The 19288-nt window shown below is 46.0% G+C and overlaps 1 protein-coding gene and 1 non-coding gene across 9 annotated transcripts in view; both read left to right on the forward strand.

Annotated features, from left to right (window-relative positions):
- The window catches only part of Afg1l (AFG1 like ATPase), a 189122-nt gene that overhangs the window by 46256 nt on the left and 123578 nt on the right, over window positions 1-19288 (forward strand). For 6 of the 8 annotated variants that reach the window (XM_076552378.1, XM_076552379.1, XM_076552380.1 and 3 more), the window contains 2 exons: window positions 3955-4178; window positions 18224-18275. Coding sequence is in view for 2 of the 8 variants with exons in the window: in XM_006982766.4 (XP_006982828.1) it covers window positions 3955-4178; window positions 18224-18275 (276 nt within the window). In the remaining 6 variants the exon portion in view is untranslated. The remainder of the gene's footprint in view (window positions 1-3954; window positions 4179-18223; window positions 18276-19288) is intronic. The other 2 variants (XM_076552384.1, XM_076552383.1) reach the window with 1 other exon arrangement.
- On the forward strand, window positions 17099-17218 carry LOC121823307 (5S ribosomal RNA). Its single transcript, XR_006064718.1, has one exon. It is a non-coding gene; the product is annotated as a 5S ribosomal RNA (ribosomal RNA).

A 19288-nucleotide genomic window follows, 5' to 3' on the forward strand; every position in this document is an offset into this window, starting at 1 on the left:
CCCACTGTCCATTTGGAGTACAATAAGACAAATTAATACAAATCAAAATAATATGGTAGCGGCATCACATAATTTGTGTATACTGGTGTAGTAACAGATTTAATTTAGTGCAGCTTTGGAGAAGTCTTTTGTATTTCAGTTTATACAGCTGCTATCCAGGGCTTGGCTGGCCGGTCTCAGCCTTGAGCGTCTTGCAGAGAGAATCTCCTCTCATCTGCTGACTGGCTGAGCAAATGCCTCTTCCTTAGTTCACCTTTATTTTCTTTTTCAAAGAGAGGAGAATGTGTGCATACTCAGCAAAGATAACTCGTAAGTAATAATAAAGTCAACCAAAGATGCTAAGCTTTCCAAAGCTGGGTGCTGAGCAGCACAATACTTCATCTCCGAGGCCTTCCTGTGCACAGCCTTGGAAGGGAAATAGTTTACAAATGTAAATGGGGGAGGCAGACAGGAGTGGCTGGAGATGATGAGTCCTGGGGGCCTGTCAGGAGTCACCTCATCAAGGCCTGTCATCACAGGCTGGACTGAGTAGGAAGTGACCAGTGGCTGTGGCAGGAAGGGAGGAGGGCACATGTCCCACAACAATGGGGCTCAGGATGCTTTGTTGTTATTTTAATGTTTTAAAAATAGATAGCAGTTGAGGGACAGAGAGAGAATGTGCGGAAAGCCGCACAGGCAGCCGCCGGGCAGGGTGACACAGGCCCATAACCCCAGGAGAGAAGGCAGGGAAGGGGAGGGGGATTGTGGGTTGGAGGATGGTCTGGGCTACACAGTCAGACCCTGTCTCAAACCACAAACCAAAAGAAAGAAAAAAGAAAAAGCAGCTTAGTAGGAAGTAAGAGGAGAGGATGATGAGATAGTACAGCGGTTGTTAACGAGAGCAGCAAGCTATCCAGAAAGTCACAAAGACCGAAGATTCAGAGTATCCAGTGGGGTGAAGTGGTGCACACTTTTGATCGGCTCTAGGGAGTAGAGGCAGGTGGACTTCTGTGAGTTCAAGGCCACCCTGGTCTACATAGTAAGTTCCAGGCACATGTGTGGAGGTCAGAGGGCAGCTTGTGGGATCAAACCCACATCATCAGGTGGCAAGTACTTTTGCCGAGTGATCCCTCTTGCTGGCCCGGTCATATAGGTACCTGCTGCCTACGGTGTACCAGAGTTTCTGATTGGATGAAGGAAAGTAGATATTCAGTGAGACGACATTGTTTGTAGAGCATCACTCTTTACCCTTTTGGTTACAATGGTTACCCCCCCCCCATCTGTTTCTATGGATACAGCCTTAGGCCTGCTGTGTTAACCTTTGCCTGCAGTTTGTACTTAATGTCATCCTAGAAGGTGGGGGAGTGGCTGGGGGCTGCTGGGAAATGGTAGTTATATGGGTACAGGCATGCTCCTCTCTTCCCACTTTTCTTGAACAAATTGAGAATTTTATTTATTATTTGTGTGTGTGTGTGTGTGTGTGTGTGTGTGTGTGTGTGTGTGTGTGGTGCATGTGTGGGCCTGTACATGCTGCAGCAGGTATGTGGAGGTCAGAGGACAACCCACCTTCCACCTTTATAAGCGTTCTAAGGACCAGGTCACCAGGCTTGTGAGGCAAGTGCCTTTGCCCGCTAGGCCATCTTGCTAGGCCTGAATTGAATGGAAGATTTTTGTATTTAAAAAAGCTGTTACTATGAAAATCACTTGTTACACAGAATGTCAAAGCTTATAGCAGGTTGCTTTTGGTTTTGTTTCTGGTCTCTTCAGCGCTTTCTGATACCAACCTTCTCTGCCCAGCCCTCTGGAACAGACTGGATTTTATGGAACGTTGTGTTACTTGAGTCTAGAATTGCAAAGAAAGCCAATTAAGGCCATTGGATAGGCTGCGGGTTTGTCTGTTGCTACAAAAAGAATGTTGTTGGGCTCCCGTTTGATTGGTGGAAGGTATTCTAGGTAGTGTGATGATGGTGGGGTGATCAGAGGCAGGGGGACAACTGCCACAGCCAAGCTAGAGAGAAGGAGAGGAGGGGACGGATGTAGAATTGAGCACTCACAGGGAAGAGGTTGCAGGACCCAGGGAAAGCAAGTAGTATTGCTTGGGGTTTTCCTAACCGGTTAAACTCCGGAAAATTAAGGGAGTGAAAAGAGCATTTTTCTCTGAATTTGAGATTCTGAGTATTTTTTTTTCCTGTTTTTTTGAGACAGGGTTTCTCTGTGTAGCTCTGGCTGTCCTGGAACTCTTTCTGTAGCCCAGGCTGGCCTCAAACTCAGGGATTACCTGCCTCTGCCGCCTGAGTGCTGGGACTAAAGGTGTGCATCACCACCGGCCAGCTTCTAAAATCTTTCAATACCAGCTGCAAGTCCAGGAATCAACTCAATGCTGACACCGTGCACTGGGAATGAAGAGCAGATTCCCAAGTGAATGCCGAGCACCACTACGCGGCTCACCTTCATGTGCCAGCTGCGAATGGGATGCCCTGGTTACCCACACCTCTGCCTGACAGGCTATAGATTCCAGGACTTGTCTAACCTTCCCCACTCAGCCTTGGTAATTATGGAGAAGAGCTCACCTGACTCAGGCTTGTGACTCATTTGTTATGAAGGTTCAACCCTGGGGAGTGAAAAGGAAGAGATCACGAGGCCGGCAAACCACCCTCTCAGTACATAGCCGTGTTCAGTGACTTGAAAGCTCTCAGCTCTCTGTGCTTAAGAGTACTTAGGAAGCTCAGCCCTGGTCCTCCTGCCCTCCCTCCCCAGAGTTCTGTGCGTGGGGTTGAAAATCCAGGCTTCTGCTTGCTCCATCCTCTGGCCACCATCCCTGTCTTGAAGCTGTCCAAGTCAGAAGGGGGTCGCTGTGATAACAGAAGACATACCACTCAGGGAGTTCTTTAGTAAAAGATGTTATTGAAAACAAGAAGATTAATTTGTGTGTGTGTGTGTGTGTGTGTGTGTGTGTGTGTGTGTGTGTATGCCTGCATTAGTTTATATGCACTACGTGTGTTCAGGCGCCTGTAGAAACCAGAGGATGTTGAATTCCCTGGAACTGGAGTAACAGGTCGTTGTGAGCTGCCCACTCTGGGTGCTGGGAACTGACTCTCTGAAAGAGCTGAGCTACTTCTCCTGCCTTTTAAAAACTTTTTTTTTTTTTTTTTAGACAGGGTCTTACTTTAAAGCTCTGGCTGGCCTGGAACTTGCTACGCAGACCAGGCTGGCATCAAACTCACAGAGCTCTAATTATGTCTGCCTCTTGAGGCCTGAGATTAAAGGTGTGTGCTACCATGCCTGGCCCCTTTAGAAAAAATTTTTTAAGATACCAAATGGGCTTTATTTTTTTTCCACTTTTTAAAAATTTATTTTTCTATGATCAGCTTGATACAGTATAAATTCTTATCCTAATTGTGAAATGTTTCATTGAGGCTTGCCCAGTAATTGAGTAAAACCAAAACTTACTATAAGCCATAGTCATCCCAGGGTCCCCCTGCTATATAGCCTCCCTGTTTCTGTGGGTAAATTTTTTTTTTTAATTATGTGTATATGTGTATAACTGTGTGTGAATTTGTCACTTGAGTGCAGTACCCCCAGAGGCCAGAAGAGGGCATTATATATGTGTACACACACACACACACACACACACACACACACACACACACACACACACACACTTTTTCTGGAGATGGAGTTACAGTTGTGAGGCACCCCCATATGGGTACTAGGAACTGAGTCTGCTCTGCCCTCTTAACCACCAAGTCATCCCTCCAGCCCCTACTCAGGGAATTCCGAGGACTGGTTTTAGGAATGCTTGGCATGAACCAAGGACCAAATAGCATGTTGCCTCCCCACTTGGGAGATAAAGGCAGGGGGATCTGAAGCTCAGAGTCATCCCCAGCTTTGTAGGGAGGAAACTGCTACTTGAGACCTGTCTAAATGAATGCATGAATGCGTGAAGTCTAAGCTCTTGTATGTTTTTGTTTGTAGCCTACACAGTCCAGACGTCGGCAGGTGTACGCCCGACAGCGGCTTCTGAGGCCCATTCAAAAGCCTTGGCTGTTTGCCGCGGACCTCTGGACCACTATGAGTTTCTGATCAAAGCTCAGGAGCTGCGGGATGATGAGCACCAGAGGAGAGTCGTTCAGTGTCTGCAGAGGTTACTGGAGGACCTGAAAGGATACAGCACAGAGGAAGAAGGGCTCCTTTCAAAGGTGAGGGTCTCACATTTTCTAAAATGAATTCAGCCCTGGAAGGACAGCCCTGAAGCTGCCTCCGCTTGGTGGATCCCCATTCCTGCCCTTTTTTGATGTTCTCTTACCTTTCTGGATTCAAACAGCTTCATAGTTACTAAATAACATAGCCCCGGCTAAATGAAACTTCTGTGAACCCCTCCATCTCACCCCACCCCTGTCCCGGTCCTCAAGCCTCACCCTGGAAGGTGGCAGGAAGGGCGTGTGATCAGGGCGTGTGACCACGTCTCCCCTCTCCTCCTTTGCTTTGCTGTACTTCCGAGGGCCAGAGGCAGGATGAATGAGCGTGGTCATGGGCAGCAGTCTTAGGTTCCTTTAATGGTAGCTGCTGGCTGCTAGTGCTCTGATAAGGGACACTTGGGTGGGTTCCAAAGGCCTCTCCTGGGGACTGTCGTGGTGTCCCGTTCTTTGACTGTCTTCTTGTGACTGGGAAGACACCCCCCACCCCTGCCTTTTGCTGAGATCTCCTTCCCTGCTCTCAGCCATTTTTCGTCCTTTCAGGGTGCTCTCTCTGGACCCTTTTGTTGGTCCACTGAGGCCACCGGTGCATAAGATTTTGTTTCTACACCTGCTATAGTGTGGAATGCTTTAGTTACCCTGGGTTTCTTCTTCTCTTCTTCTTTTTCTTAAAAATCAAAACGAAACAAGCAAAACAAACAAACAAGAACCTGTGTCTTTTGCCTGTGTGCTGTGTCCCACATGCCTGTGGAGGCCAGGAGAGGGCATCAGAGTCCCTGTACCTGGAGTGCCGGGTGGTTATGAGCAGCTGTGTGGGTGCTGGGAACCGAACCTAGGTCCTCTCTAACAGTGGCCGGTGCTCTTAACTGCTGAGCACTTTCTAGTCCCTGGCCTGGACTTCTATGGGCAAGAAGAGGGCACCAGGTTGGGTTTGTCCTGTATAGCCTTACATTTCTGAGGATTCATGGCAGGTCCCCCACAGGCTCTTCTGCACCTGCCTCTCCCTGATGAGTGCTAGGGTTATAGACTTGTACTATTGTGCCTGGTCATGTCTTGCTGGGCATCAAACTGGTCCTGAAGCGTGCTAAGCAAGCGCTCTGCTACCCACGGCACACCTCATCTGCTGCTGTAGTATTCCTAGTGCAAACCGTGCCGTCCATCTGCTTCTGGGATGATGCCGCTCATCATGGGGAGGCAGACAACCCTGCTCGCACTGAAGCCAGCACCGCGCAGCTTTGATTTGCAGCCTTCAAACTTGAGCCAAATAGACCTCTTCTCTTTAAAATGTCAGCCTGCCTCAGAATGTCATTGTAAGACAAAACCAGCTGAAAATGGACATTGTGACATACGTCTGGAGTTCCTAGTATTTCAAAGGCACAGGCGGGAGGATCTGTGCCTGTTTAAAGAAGTTGTATAGAAAGTTCTAGGCTGCCTGCTGTATGAGACAAACACACACAACGTCAACAGCAACAAAAACCAAGCAAGACAGACTTAGAGCCGATTTTCCTGATGCTCTCACAGAACACAGACGTTCAGGTGTAGTTTGCACGGATTCTGTTGTTCCTCTCCCCCATGCTCTCTGTGTGTACATACACACACGTGTACATACAGGTGCGTGACGTGTGTGTGGAGGACACGGGTCGGTGCTTGCCCCCCTCAGTCACTTCCTGTTGACCGCTCTCGCTGGCCGTGTGACCTGGGAGAAGGGGCCTAAAAATGAGGCGGACTGAAGTCTCATGCAGCAGCCAACTGTACTCAGAGCATCAGACAATTTACACCCGCGGGTTCAAAAGTCACACGAGCAAAGTGTACAACCACAAGGACAAGCCACACGTGGCGAACACGTGTTTTCCCGTAGAGGCATGTAAACAAATGACAAAGCCAGTTGTACTGAGTACTCTGGAGCGCTCACTCCTATCCACCACACGTGGGAGGGGCACAGACATGCATTCTGAGAACAAGTCCCTGATTTTGAAGACTGAGGTCACAAGACTCTTGTCTTGTTTTCGCGGAGTGTTCGCATGAGCACTCAGAATTCTCCTCGCACGACTTCATACACGGACTGTGTTCAACAACTTCCTTTTTTTTTTTTTTGAGACAGGATCTCTCACTGAAGCTGGAGTTTGCCTATTGGCTGGACTAGCAGGCCGGCAAGCCCCAGGGGTCCCCCTGTTCCCACTTCCCCAGCACTGTCCTTACAGAGATGTGCTTGGCTTTTCCTGTGGGTCCTGTGGGTGCTGGGGATTTGAACTCTTTGCTGACTGAGCTGTCTCTCCAGCCAGGACTCAGACATCTGACACAATCTGAGAAAGCGCATGGGAAACTCTTTTGAAGATTTGTAAAGAAGCCCCAGACCTCTTTCTTTTAAACACAAAGAGGGACAGGCAGGGAAGTCTGCCAGTTATCACAAGAGGTCAATCCGAGAGCTCAGGCTTCTCAGTTCTCAGATGATGCGTGTGTCTTTCTTCTGGCCGAGATGCGTGATTTAGAGGACTCTGAGGTTGTTCTCCGTGCAGATGTAGACGGGTTCCTTTTGTGCACTTCTTTTCTTTACTTCTTGGTAGTCCTAGGGAAATTGCTGCAAGTCTGCACTACCATGTTAAACTGGAACGCACCTCCTTCACCTGGCCATGCTTCCTGTAGTAAACACTGAGGAAGTTCAGAGCATTGCCTCTGCCCCAGGAGCAGCGGACTGTGTGGAATGAGATCTTGTGGACACGTTGTTACCAAATAAAACTTACAACCAGGTTAATCCGACACATTTAATGTATGCATAATTGTTATTGTGCTGGGAGGTAATTAGGCATAAATGATAAGTAGTTCATGGAAATCACTATAATTAGAATTACTTTTACACAGCCAAATCAAGCGTTTCTGGAGTCAGGGAGGGAGAGAATTAAACAGCCTTCGAGTCTCACTCTCCATTAATCAGGGCCGTGCAGGCTCTGGGTTTTTTCATCCTTTGGAAGGAGACTTTACAGCTTGTTTGTAAGGAAGCTCAACTCGGGTGTCCAACTGTAGTCACATTTCACGTATCAGTATTTTGCTCAACAGTGGACCTCATATGCCACTGTGGATCTGTGAGATGATCTTGGCTGAGAAAATCTCACCCAGTGATGTCGTAGCAAGACACCCTGGTTCGTGTGACGGCGTGCAGACAGCTGTGTGACAGTGTGGCACCTACAGTTCTGAACAGTGCTTTCTGCGTGGATGGCAACAAGCCGTTACTTGTGCACATGGGGCACGTGCAAGCACAGCTGTAAGGATTTGTGTGCGGCAGGTTCTGACTTCCCACTGCTCGACGAATCCAGCTCATTCTCGTTCTTTCCCCCTCTTTCCCTCTCTGTATATGCGGTGTGTGTGTTTGCATGTGTGCATGTGTGTGAGGGTACTCACGTGTGTGTGTGTGTGTGTGTGTGTGTGTGTGTGTGTGTGTGTGTGTGTAAAGGTTAAAGGTCAATGTCTTAATTGGGGTTTCTATTGCTGCAATGAAACACCATGATCAAAAATCAAGTTGTAGAGGAAAGGGTTTATTCAGCTTACACTTCAGCATTGCTGTTCAGGAAGTCAGGACAGGAACTCAAACAGGGCAGGAACCTGGAGGCAGGAGCTGATGCAGAAGCCATGGAGGGGTGCTGCTTACTGGCTTGCTCTCCATGGCTTGCTCAGACCACCTCCTTATAGAACCCAGGACCACCAGCTCAGGGATGGCACCACCCACCATGGGCTGGGTCCTCCTGCATTGATCGATAATTGAGAATGTGCCTTACGGCTGGACCTCAGGGAGGCATTTCCTCAGCTGAGGCGCCTTCCTGTGATGACTCCAGCCTGTGTCGAGTTGACATGAAACCAGGCAGCACAGTCAACATTTGCTGTTTTCCTCTGTAGCTCTCCATCTTGTAATTTTTAAAGGAAGCACAGATGACTAATGCAATGGAATGGGTGTGGGTGTGGGTGTGGGTGTGTGTACGTGTGGAGCAGAGAACAGCTTTAGGAGTCGGTTCTTCCCTTCCACGTGGCTCCAAGGGATCAGGCTGGGATCATTAGGTTGGACAGCAAGTACCTTTATTCCCTGAGCGGTCCACCAGTCCTCCACCCTGTGTTTTGAGATGAGGTCTCTCCCTGAATCTGGACTCACTGACCGGTGATACTGGGTGGAAGGTGCCCCCAGGAGCCCATGGTCTCTACCCCCAGCCCTAGGGTTACGGGTGCACGCCCCCTCTCCACATCCGGCTTTTTACATGGTTGCCGGAGCTTCAACCCTTGTGGTTTCCCCACTGAGACATCTCCCCAGCCACGTTTCGGCCACCGTTTTTCTGTCATTCGTGTTTTTACTGATTCATTTACTCACTCATTAATTTGACCAAACACAGTATTAAGTGCCACATCCCAAACATGAGCACGCACGTACGTACAGGGCGGTTTCTGCTAGGAGTGTTCCGAAGGTCAGTCCCTCGTGGAGGAGGGCCGTGCCAGGCCGAGCTGTTCACCGCTGGAATGACTTAATCCTGCCCACCCTTAGATATGCCCCTACTGAGCTCTTTCCAGCTGCCTTTACGGTTCCTGTTGCTGATGGTGTTCCATGCGGTTGGCATCTTTAAGGGGTCTCTAAAATATTATATTCCTTTGACAGTATTAAGCTTTTCAAGAATTAGATTTTTTTCTTTAAATAGTTTCTTTTTTAAAATTACTATTTATTTGTTTGTTTATTACATTTTCTTTTGTGTGTACATGTGTGAACATGACATGTGTGTGTGTCAGGCTGCACATGTGGAGGGCAGAGGACAGTTTTTGAGAGTTCTCTCCTCCTACCACATGGATCCCAGAGACTGAACTTGGCCAGGCTTGGTGACAGGTGCCTCTACTCACTGAGCCATCTTTTCAGGCTTCAGTGACTCCTCTCCTCTTCTCCCCACCCCCCTCTTTCTTGAGATAGGGATTTACTGTGTAGCCATGGCTGTCCTGGAACTCACTGTGTAGACCAGGCTGGCCTTGAACTCACAGAGATCCGCCTGCCTCTGCCTCCCGAGTGCTGGGATTAAATGCAATTGGAATCTGTCAAAAATCTGTCAATTGGAATCTGTCAAAAGCGGTGCCAAGCCGGGCGTTGGTGGCGCACGCCTTTAATCCCAGCACTCGGGAGGCAGAGCCAGCCGGATCTCTGTGAGTTCGAGGCCAGCCTGGGCTACCAAGTGAGCTCCAGGAAAGGCGCAAAGCTACACAGAGAAACCCTGTCTCGAAAAACAAAACAAAACAAAACAAAACAAAACAAACAAAAAAAAAGCGGTGCCAATTCTTTTCTTTTCTTTTCTTTTCTTTTCTTTTCTTTTCTTTTCTCTTTTTAAAAGATTTATTTATTTATTATGTATATAGTATTCTGTCTGCAGGCCAGAAGAGGGCACCAGACATTATTATAGGATGGTTGTGAGCCACCACGTTGTTGCTGGGAATTGAACTCAGGACCTCTGGAAGAGCAGCCAGTGCTCTTAACTTCTGAGCCATCTCTCCAGTTCCGGGGTGCCAGTTCTTAAAAGCAGGTGGCTTAATCTTAGCGGTAACTCAGTGCTTGCCACTGTAGGATTTAGTGCTACCTCCTGGAAGGTGTGAAATCCCAGGTTTTCTCTCATTAGTCCATCTCCCTGACCGGTGGCTGCTGCTTTTCACTCCCTGAACTCTTGACAAGTTCCAGACTTTGTTTCCTCTAAGCACAGTCTTTCCCTCTCCATCTGTCTTCTGCCTCTGCTTCCCAGCCCTCTTTCTCCTCCTCCTTTTACTTATTTCCTCTTCTAGTCTAGGAACTTTGATAACCTATGTCACATCCCAAAGTACAAGTTCCTCGGATTCCTTAGTCCTCGTCTCCTGAAACACCTCTGAACGTTCAGGTGAATGTAATGGTGCTCAGGAATCTAGCAACTCAGTCACCGCCACTGTGGCTTTGGAAGCATCTGATGGCCTTTCCTCTCTCCCCAGTTAGTGCTCCAAGCGCTTTTCTTTGTCTTAGTTGAGCACTTGAGGTAGACAAGTAATATAATATAGTTGGATACTGTTAGCTAGTTGAGTGGATACAGTGAAGAGTTTACTGAAAGTGACTGGAGACTGTTGAGAAGATTTTAATGCTCTATACAATAAAGAACATTCTTGTTTTTTTTTTTTTTTTTAAAGATGCCTGGAAACCCAGTATAATTCTCCAGTTTGTTATTTATTAAATGGCGCTGTTTACCATTCGAGAAAAGCCATGAGGCACAACAGAACCCACTGTAAGAGTTTATTAAGGAGAGGAAATAGAAGGGGGTGCTTAGGCCTATGGAAAGATTGTGCAGGAAGAGGAGGGATATGTGGAACCCGCTTTTATAGATCCCCGCCCCCCATATGTGCATATAGACTTAGGTAGCTATGCCATACATGCGCATGGGTTATGTGATCACGCATCACATGCATGGATTACGTAGGATGTAAGGCCCTGGTATGACTAAGTGTCTTGCCAGCGCATGCAAGGTCATGGGGGCGTGGCTAGGAGTTCTAACACAGTTGAGAACCATCAGAGTTTGGAGCAAGAAGCCGTTTGTTTCCATTACTTTGTCTTAACAAGTTCCTGAGTATCTTGGCAAGTATGCTCACATCCTGGGTGTCCCATTGACGAGTAGGAGAGGCCCGGCCAGAATCAGAGTAACAAATAGGGTCGAGAGACCAGGAGGATCTGCTGGAGAATTGCCTCTTGTCGCTTGTTTCCCAGTGGCACAGAGGGGTTCTTAAAAATACTTTTGCTGGACCTAAAGTTCCAGCAGTGGGAGGGAGGAAGCAGGACCTTGTCTTAAAAAAGCATTGCTATCTGTATATTCTGTTAGAGCAGAGACTGAGCAGGTGTTTTGTTTGCCAGGCAGGTCTCGGTTCGTGGTCCCCAATCCTCCGTCAGTGTCCTAAACAGCAGGAACTGTAAGTGAACACCATCAGGCCCAACAAGTCTCTCCCTCCCTCCTCCTCTCCCTTCCATAAGATGTTTAAACCCCACAGTTTATTAAATTAATTTAAAGCACAACCAATGGGAATCTGGGGGACTCAACACACTTGGGCTATATCTTTGCAGGAGGACAGCTGTGTGGGTGTGAATGTCTGAACTCGCCATGTTCTGTCACCTGCTGCAGCAGCCCTTCTCCATGACGACATTAAGCCGACAGGGCTGGGTTTGAGCAAGGCGGACGCACACACTGAAGGTGTCTGGGGTAGCTGACCCATCCCTGTTCTATCTACTGCTCCATGCTAGCTTCTCACTGCTGCTCCGCAAGCCATTTCTTGTGTGTGTTTCTGTAGAATTTGAAAGCCTCTTTATTTAGATACTTAAATAGCCTTAATTATACTAGTAAACTGAGCAAATTGATGTGCTTTAGGTTAGGAGGGTTCTTTTGAAAATCAGCTAAAGCCATTAAAAAAAAACATTTTCATTTAAAGAGAGTTTATGGATGCTAACATATAGTTCTGTTTTTTAGTTTTTGAAGATCTGTAGAAACCTGAAGGATATACTTTTATCAAAAGCAGTCCACGTGGAGAATGCTGTAATGCCAGTTTTTAAAAGATGTAATTATGCTCAGCATTCCAGCTGGAATCATTGTCTCTGATTCTGCCGTTTGGGGAGATAATAACGCAGTGGTGGGGAAATGGGGAGAAACAGGAAAAGTAATATTCCTGCATTTTAAACAAACTGAAAACAATACTTTTTGTCTTAAGAGCAACACCCTTATTATCTGGTTGTCCTGATGGAAATTCTGCTGGAGCAGCAGAGGCCACGCATCTTAACTCAGAACATTCACTAGAACCACCATGGATCATTATGGGTAGGATGTGAAAACTTTTTTTTTGAGACAGTGTTTTGCTATATAGCCCGGACTAGCCTTGCATTTTTGATCCTTCTGCCTCTGCCTTCTGAGTGCAGGGATCACATGGTGCATCATGTGCCCAGGGCCTGGGTCATTTTAATGTTAACGTTTTAAAGACATGAAGGACAAAGATAAGATTTACGTCATCAAGTGTAAATACTTGGGATGACCACTTGGAGTTTTCAGTGGTTAAGACAAAGAAATAGTTTTGAGAGCAAATATCTCTAGCATCAACGTGCAGGTGGGTTTTTCATTGTTTGTTTGTATGTTGGTATGCTTGTATGCCTGTATGTTTGTTTTTGAGACAGGTCATTCAGGCTGGTCTTGAGCTCATTGTCTAGCTAATGATGACCTTGAATTTCTGATCCATCTACCTCCCTCAAGTGCTAGGACTGTAGATTCCATTTACCGTGCACAGCTTGATTTTTAAAAATCACTTTAGAGCCAGGCATGATCGTGAGCCCTTTTAATCCTGGTAACTCCATGAGTTGGAGGCCAGCCTGGTCTACAGGGTGAGTTCCAGGCAGGCAAAGACTACAGTGACACTTTGTTTCAAATTTCTGAAGAAAGAGATTGAGAAAACACTAGAAAAATGGAAAGACACCTGTGTTCACAGATTGGTAGAATTAATATTGTGAAACAACCTTCTTACCACAAGTAATTTACAGATCAGTGTAATACCCATAACATTCTTCCCTGGGATAGAAAAAGACCCCAAAATTCATATGGAACCAGAAAAGACCCTGGCTAGCCAAAGCAACCCTGAACCCCAAGAACAGTACTGGGGGGGTTGCCATTCCATTCTTCACGATATGTCAAGAGAGCTGCAGCCATAAAACAACACGGTGCTGGCACAGAAACAGACGTGTAGACGCACGGAATAAAGTAGATGAGCCGAACCCGAGTACAGGGAACTACAGCCATCCAATACTCGAAAAGAGGCCAAAAACATGCATCGGAGAAAGAAAGCATCTTTAACAAATGGTGCTGGGAAAAGTTGATGTCCACATGCAGAAAAAAATGAAATCAGAAGCTGTGTCTGCTGTGGATATCACTCTATATAAATAAAGCACTGATTGGCCAGTGACCAGGCAGGAAGTATAGGCGGGACAAGGAGAGAGGAGAATTGAGGAAGGAGGAAGGAAAGAGGGACTGCCTGGAGCCGCTGCCAGGACAAGGAAGATGTAAAGTGCCTGTAAGCCACGAGCCACGTGGCAAAGTGAAGATTAATAGAAATGGGCTGAATATAAGAGTAAGAGCTAGACAATGATAGGCCTGAGCTAATGGCCAAGCAGTTTAAATAATGTAAGAGTCTGTGTGTTTATTTTGTAAGCGGGCTCCGGGACTGACGGGACTTGGCGGGAGCTGGAGAGAAATTCTCCAGCTACATGTGTCTATCTCTGCACAAAGGTGAAGTCCAAGTGGATAAAAAATCTCAGTGTGAAACCTGAAACACTAAAATTGCTAGAAGAAACCAGGCAGTGCCCTAAGAGATGTCCTAAGAGGTGGAGAAGGGACTTCCTGAGGAGGACTCCATTTGCCCAGGAATTAAGGCCAACAATTTAAAAATATTTCACAGTATTTGTCTTTTTTCCTTGTGGTTTCTGGGTTTTTTTTCTTCTTCTTCTTCTTCTTCTTCTTCTTCTTCTTCTTCTTCTTCTTCTTCTTCTTCTTCTTCTTCTTCTTCTTCTTCTCCTTCTTCTTTTAAATCTTGCTTATATTATACTTCAATATTATAAAAATAAATGAGCAGGAAGGTATGTATAAAGGTGTTGATGAGCAGCGGGGTTATGTGAGAAGTAGGATTTGATGTGCCACGGCTCCTGGAAAGGAGTGGGTGGGTTTTGAAGGCAGACCCCAGTGAAGTCTGTCACGGGAGGGAGGAATGGAAGGTTGATTGTGGAGGGCAGAGCTGCAGTTCATGGAGGAAGCTGCAGGAGTTCAGCCCCACGAGACACTCCTGCTTCCTCTCTGTGATGAAGTGGGAGCCGTTGTCTGAAAGTGAGTGGGGAAGGGTGGGTTAGCTTCTTGGGACTGAGAGGGTTCCAGAGAACCACCGAAGAGGGAGAGGCTGTCTACAAGTTCTTGAACGCATCGTTGATATGTTGGTGTAGAGTTCATTTGTGGATCTAAGAACTGAACCTCAGACCTGTGTGCTAGGCTGTTGCTCTGTTGCTGAGCTAGCTATAACCCAGGGTAGATAGAGGGGGAAATTGTCCAGATTCTTTCGGAGTTATTTTTATTTTTTGGGCATGAGTGTTTTGTCTGTCTGCCTGTATATTTATGACACAGTGTCTGTGTGTGAGGAGGCCGGAGAAGGGTGTTGACTGCCCCCCAATAGAACAAATAGGTGGTTGTGAGCTGCCCTGTGGGTGCTGGGGACCAAACCTGTCCTCTGCAAGAGGTGCTGATGCTCTTAACCGCTGAGTCGTCTCCAGTCCCCACCCCCATCCCACCATGTAAATTTTAAATGGGTTCATTACAGTATGTTTTTATAGTAATTCTCTTTTATTGTTCGCTGTTATTGTTTGTATCTTATCATAGGTAGGCATATATAGAAAAACATGGCATGTGTTGGGGGTCAGGACAGTTCAGGTCTGGCAGTCCACTGGAGGACCATGCTTCCTGAGGAGAAGGGAGGCCTGTTGTGTGTGACATCATTTAAGGGGACCGTGAGAGGGCTCAGTGGTTATGTCTGCTTGTTCCCATGCTGTATGACATGAGTTTGTCCCTCAGGACTCACATGGTGGACTGGGACAACAGACCTCAACATATATGTTATGACATGCACATGCCCCGCCCCCCAATACACATATAAATAAATAGCTGCAATACAAATTTAAATGTCATTTAGATTCACTGTGCTTAACCTTGATTGGTAGAAGGTATCCAGCTTTTTATTTTTATTTTACTTTGTTTATATTTTTAATACAGTGTCTCACCAAGTCACTGGGTGTCCTGGAACCATGTAGACCATGCTGAACTCAAATTCAAAGAGATCAGCCTCCCTGAGTGCTGGGATTAAAGGCGTGTACCACCATGCCCAGCCTAGTATCTAGGTTTTAAATGAAGTAGTCAAAAGTTATTTATTTTGTTTATCAACTTTTTTGGTGATGCTGGAGATTAAACTGAGGGCCATTCCCATTCTACCACATAGCTACAGCTCATCTCTTAGTTGTTTTTTTTTTTTTTGAGACAAGGTTTCACTGTGTAGCCCAGGCTAGCCTTGAACTCAGATCCTTTTATTATTATTATTATTATTTTATTTTCTATTATCAGCTTGATACAGTATAAATTCTTATCCTGATAGTGAAATGTTTCACTGAGGCTTGCCCAGTAATTGAGTAAAACCAAAACTTTTATTATTAGCCACAGTCATCCTAGGGTCCCCCCTGCTATGTAGCCTCCCTGGATCTGTGGGTTGCAGTCTGATTGTTCTTTGCTTTACATCTAGTATGCACTTATGAGTGAGTACATACCATGTTTGTCCTTCTGGGTTTGGGGTTACCTCACTCAGGATGATTTTTTCTAGTTCCATCCATTTGCCTGCAAATTTCATGCTGTCATTGTTTTTCTCTGCTGAGTAGTTCTCCATTGTTTATATGTGCCACATTTTCTTTATCCATTCTTCAGTTGACAGGCATCTAGGTTGTTTCCACGTGCTGGCTATTACAAATAATGCTGCTATGAACATGGTTGAGCATGTATCTTTGTGGTATGATTGAGCATTCCTTGGGTATATGCCCAAGAGTGGGATGGCTGGGTCTTGGAACTCAAGATCCTTTTGCTTGAGCCTCCCAAGTGCTAGGATGGCTGTGCAGCCTAGCAGTGTGTCTTTACCATTAAGGTACAGTGCAGGGCCTGGAAGAAAGGTGGTGCAGGCCCCAGTCCCAGCACTTAGAGGCAGAGGCAGGCAGATCTTTGTGATTTTAAAGCCAGCCTAGTCTACAGAGAGAGTTCCAGGCCAGCTAGGGCTACACAGTGAGACTCTGTCTCAAAAAGCAAAGCATACCTTCCCCTAAAAATCATTAAACCGAGGAGAGAAATAGGAAGTGAATATGATCAAAATACATGGAATTAGAATTTCAAAGTATTGATAAAATATATTTTAAAAGATACAAAGCAATGTAGCATAAATTACACATGTAACATACAAAAATTTGACAGCATTCTCTTTCTAAATATATTGAATTATTGAATAGGAAAGAAAAAAGCAGGCAGAGCTGTAAACGCTCCTTCCTGCCTGTTTAAGGACTGAGTGTGGTTTCCCGGCCATCACCCTTGGGAGGACTCGATCTATCATGGAGCTGCTCATTACATCCTCAGCGCTCATCATGGACATGCTGAGCTCCTGTACGACCCTCCTCCCATCAAGTTTTTCTAACTTGAGTTTTGTTTACTTAGTATTTATTGTTTGCATCCTGTGAACAATACCAGAGAAAAACTATCCCAGGCATGGCGGCTCTCATCTTTAATCCTAAAACTGGAGATCTTTATGGCTTTGAGGTCGGCCTGGTTAACATAGCAAGTTCCAGGCCAGCCAAGGCTATGCAGATATAAGGCTATATTGTCTCAAAAGAGAAAACAAAAACCAACTGCAACAAAAAATGATTTGTGCAGAATGTGTTTATCACCTCCAGTTAACTGGCACAGAAGTAGTGCTGTCAAAGACTTTTAATATGCAGAATGTACTTAGAAACCTTAGGTTTTATATTAGGCTTCAAACTTGACATTGTCCTAAAATTGTTTAAGAGTGTAATGCTTTTTTTTTTTTTTGGCAAGTTGAAAATCTAGTTACATAATGTTTCACATAAAAAAAAAGAAATAAAAACTAAGAGATGTTGGTAAGAGTGGAAATCTGTTTTCAGCTGAGAACTAGGAACAGTGATTTCCAGGGAACAGGAAGCTGTGCAGATGTTGGAATGAGACGCAGAGGATCCACTTGCCTGGCCTGCACCAGGGTGTGGCCCATAGAGGGAGATAAATCTCGTAGACTTAGAATGAGCTCATGGGTTATAAAACAGAGGCAAGAGCATTAAGGATTAGATTCCAGTCTACGGCCATACCACCCTGAAACGCGCCCGATCTCGTCCGATCTCGGAAGCTAAGCAGGGTCGGGCCGGGTTAGTACTTGGATGGAAGACTGCCTGGGAATACCGGCTGCTGTAGGCTTAAAAAAACAAAACAAAACAAAAAACTTAAAAACTAAAGCCTTTCAGAACTCTTTCAGAAGGACAAAAATTAGAATCACCTGAAGATATTAGTATGGGGACCACCTGTGATTAACTCTAAGGGAAAACAACAAACCTCTTAAGACAGCAAAACCTAAGTTCTGTCTTTCAAGCTTTAAAAATCATCCCTGCAATGCAGGAGGCAGGGACAAGTTCCTAAAAAACCTCTTCTAAGCAGTCTCTTCAAGCTAGTAAAAGACAGTGGGTCAGAGTACTCTGAGGGAAACACTTGGGACAGTGCCTGTAAAGGATTAGATTCCAAGTTGAGCGTTCAGATTTTGCCTTTTAAATCACAGGTCTGGTTCTGTAGTCCCGGCATCCTCCTGCCTCAGCCTCCTGAGTGCTGGGATTATAGGTGTCTGTCACCATGCTGGCCATCGTAACTACTTTTAATTACACAGCTCAGTGGCAGTAAATGCTGACGTAATTCGGTGTGTTACTTCACCTGTTACACAGAGGAACTCTATCCCAAACAGTGACTCGTCACTGCTGCTCTGCCCTGGCAACCATATTTTCTACTTCTCTCTCTCTCTCTCTCTTTTTTTTTTCAGTTTCAAAAATCAGTTTCTTACATTTTATTGACAGACTCCATTCCCAAGCTGCTCATTTTTATCTTGGAATCTACCTCTCGTTTATATAATTTTTGGTTACTCTGAGTACCTCATATAAGGGTCATAAGTATTTTGTCTTCGTGTGACTAGCTTATTTTACTAATACAATGCCCTCAAGGTTTATCTGTGCCGTAGTCTATAAAAAATACAGCCTTTTAAAGGCTGTACAATAGTTTGGCTTTGCAGACTTTCACACCAAGTATTTTTTCCTTTTTATTGTATATAATTTATGTGTATATAATGTCCCATATATAGCACAGCTGGGAACTTTATGTGTATTATTATATGTAATTCTTTTCATGATAGAAAATTTGTAATTTGTTCTTAATTTGCAGCTTTTTTCAAAGAACAAACCTCCAAAGGGCCTGTATGTTTATGGAGACGTCGGTAAGTGTTGAATAAATAAGTCCTGGGGGGCGGCCAGAAGCTTCTGAAGGTTTCACTCAGGGACAACAACTTCCATGTCCACCTCAGTCCCAAACCACAGGAGACCTGGCTGAGGAGTGTGACGTGGGCCGGAGGGACAGGGACCTCAGCCTTCCCCCTGGCTTCTCCGAGGCTGTGGCTGTAACTTAAGGCAGAGCCGGGTGTCATGTGAGAGGGAATACTTTATTATGCATGAAGTGCAGTGAGCCGGCCCGCAGGAAGTTGTCTGTGGCGGACATCACAGCCAGGACCTCATGACTGTGCTGCTTGTCTCTGCGAACTCCTTTTTAAAATTAAGCGCATGCTTTCTGACTTTCTAGTCTCCACACAGATTTCTACTGATGATCTAAGCCCTTGGAGTAATGACCTGGTTATCATTATTATCTCCCCGCCCCCACCCCAGCCCCCAAACAGGGTCTCTCTGTGTTCCCTGCACTGGTCTCCATTTTGTGGACTCACACCCTCCTGCCTCAGCAGCCCCTGTCCTGTAGTTTCCTTTAAAGCAGTTAGTAGATGCAGTTGGGGCATTAGCCGCAGGACTTCCTTGATCTCCTAGTTCTGTCCTTGGGGTGGCCTTGCCTGTCCTTAGCTCCTAGGCTGGTTGTGAGTTTTGAGATGATGTTTTTCACTCACAGCAGGTGCTCAGCAGTGTCCTGTGTCTGCGCAGGGCACTGCTCACAACCTCCTTCTGGCCAGCTCTTGTTCCTTGGGAGAGCATTGTACTTCCTGTACCTTCACTTTCATGTTCCGTCATTGCCAGAACCTGTTCCTTGTTGTTCCCGTTACCTTAACCACTTGCCCTTAAATGGAGAGGGTTAGTAGAGACTTCTGCAAAAGGCTTCAAAACAAGACTGGTAAAAGTTGCTCCCAGGGCCTCGAGAGATGGCCCAGGGGTTAAGCTCTTCCAGAGGACCCAGGTTCAATTCCCAGCACCCACATGGCAGCTCACAACTGTCTGTCCAGTTTCAGGGGGA

Source organism: Peromyscus maniculatus, chromosome 16 (genome assembly GCF_049852395.1).
Source record: "Peromyscus maniculatus bairdii isolate BWxNUB_F1_BW_parent chromosome 16, HU_Pman_BW_mat_3.1, whole genome shotgun sequence".
In the NCBI taxonomy this organism is placed as follows: Eukaryota; Metazoa; Chordata; class Mammalia; order Rodentia; family Cricetidae; genus Peromyscus; species Peromyscus maniculatus.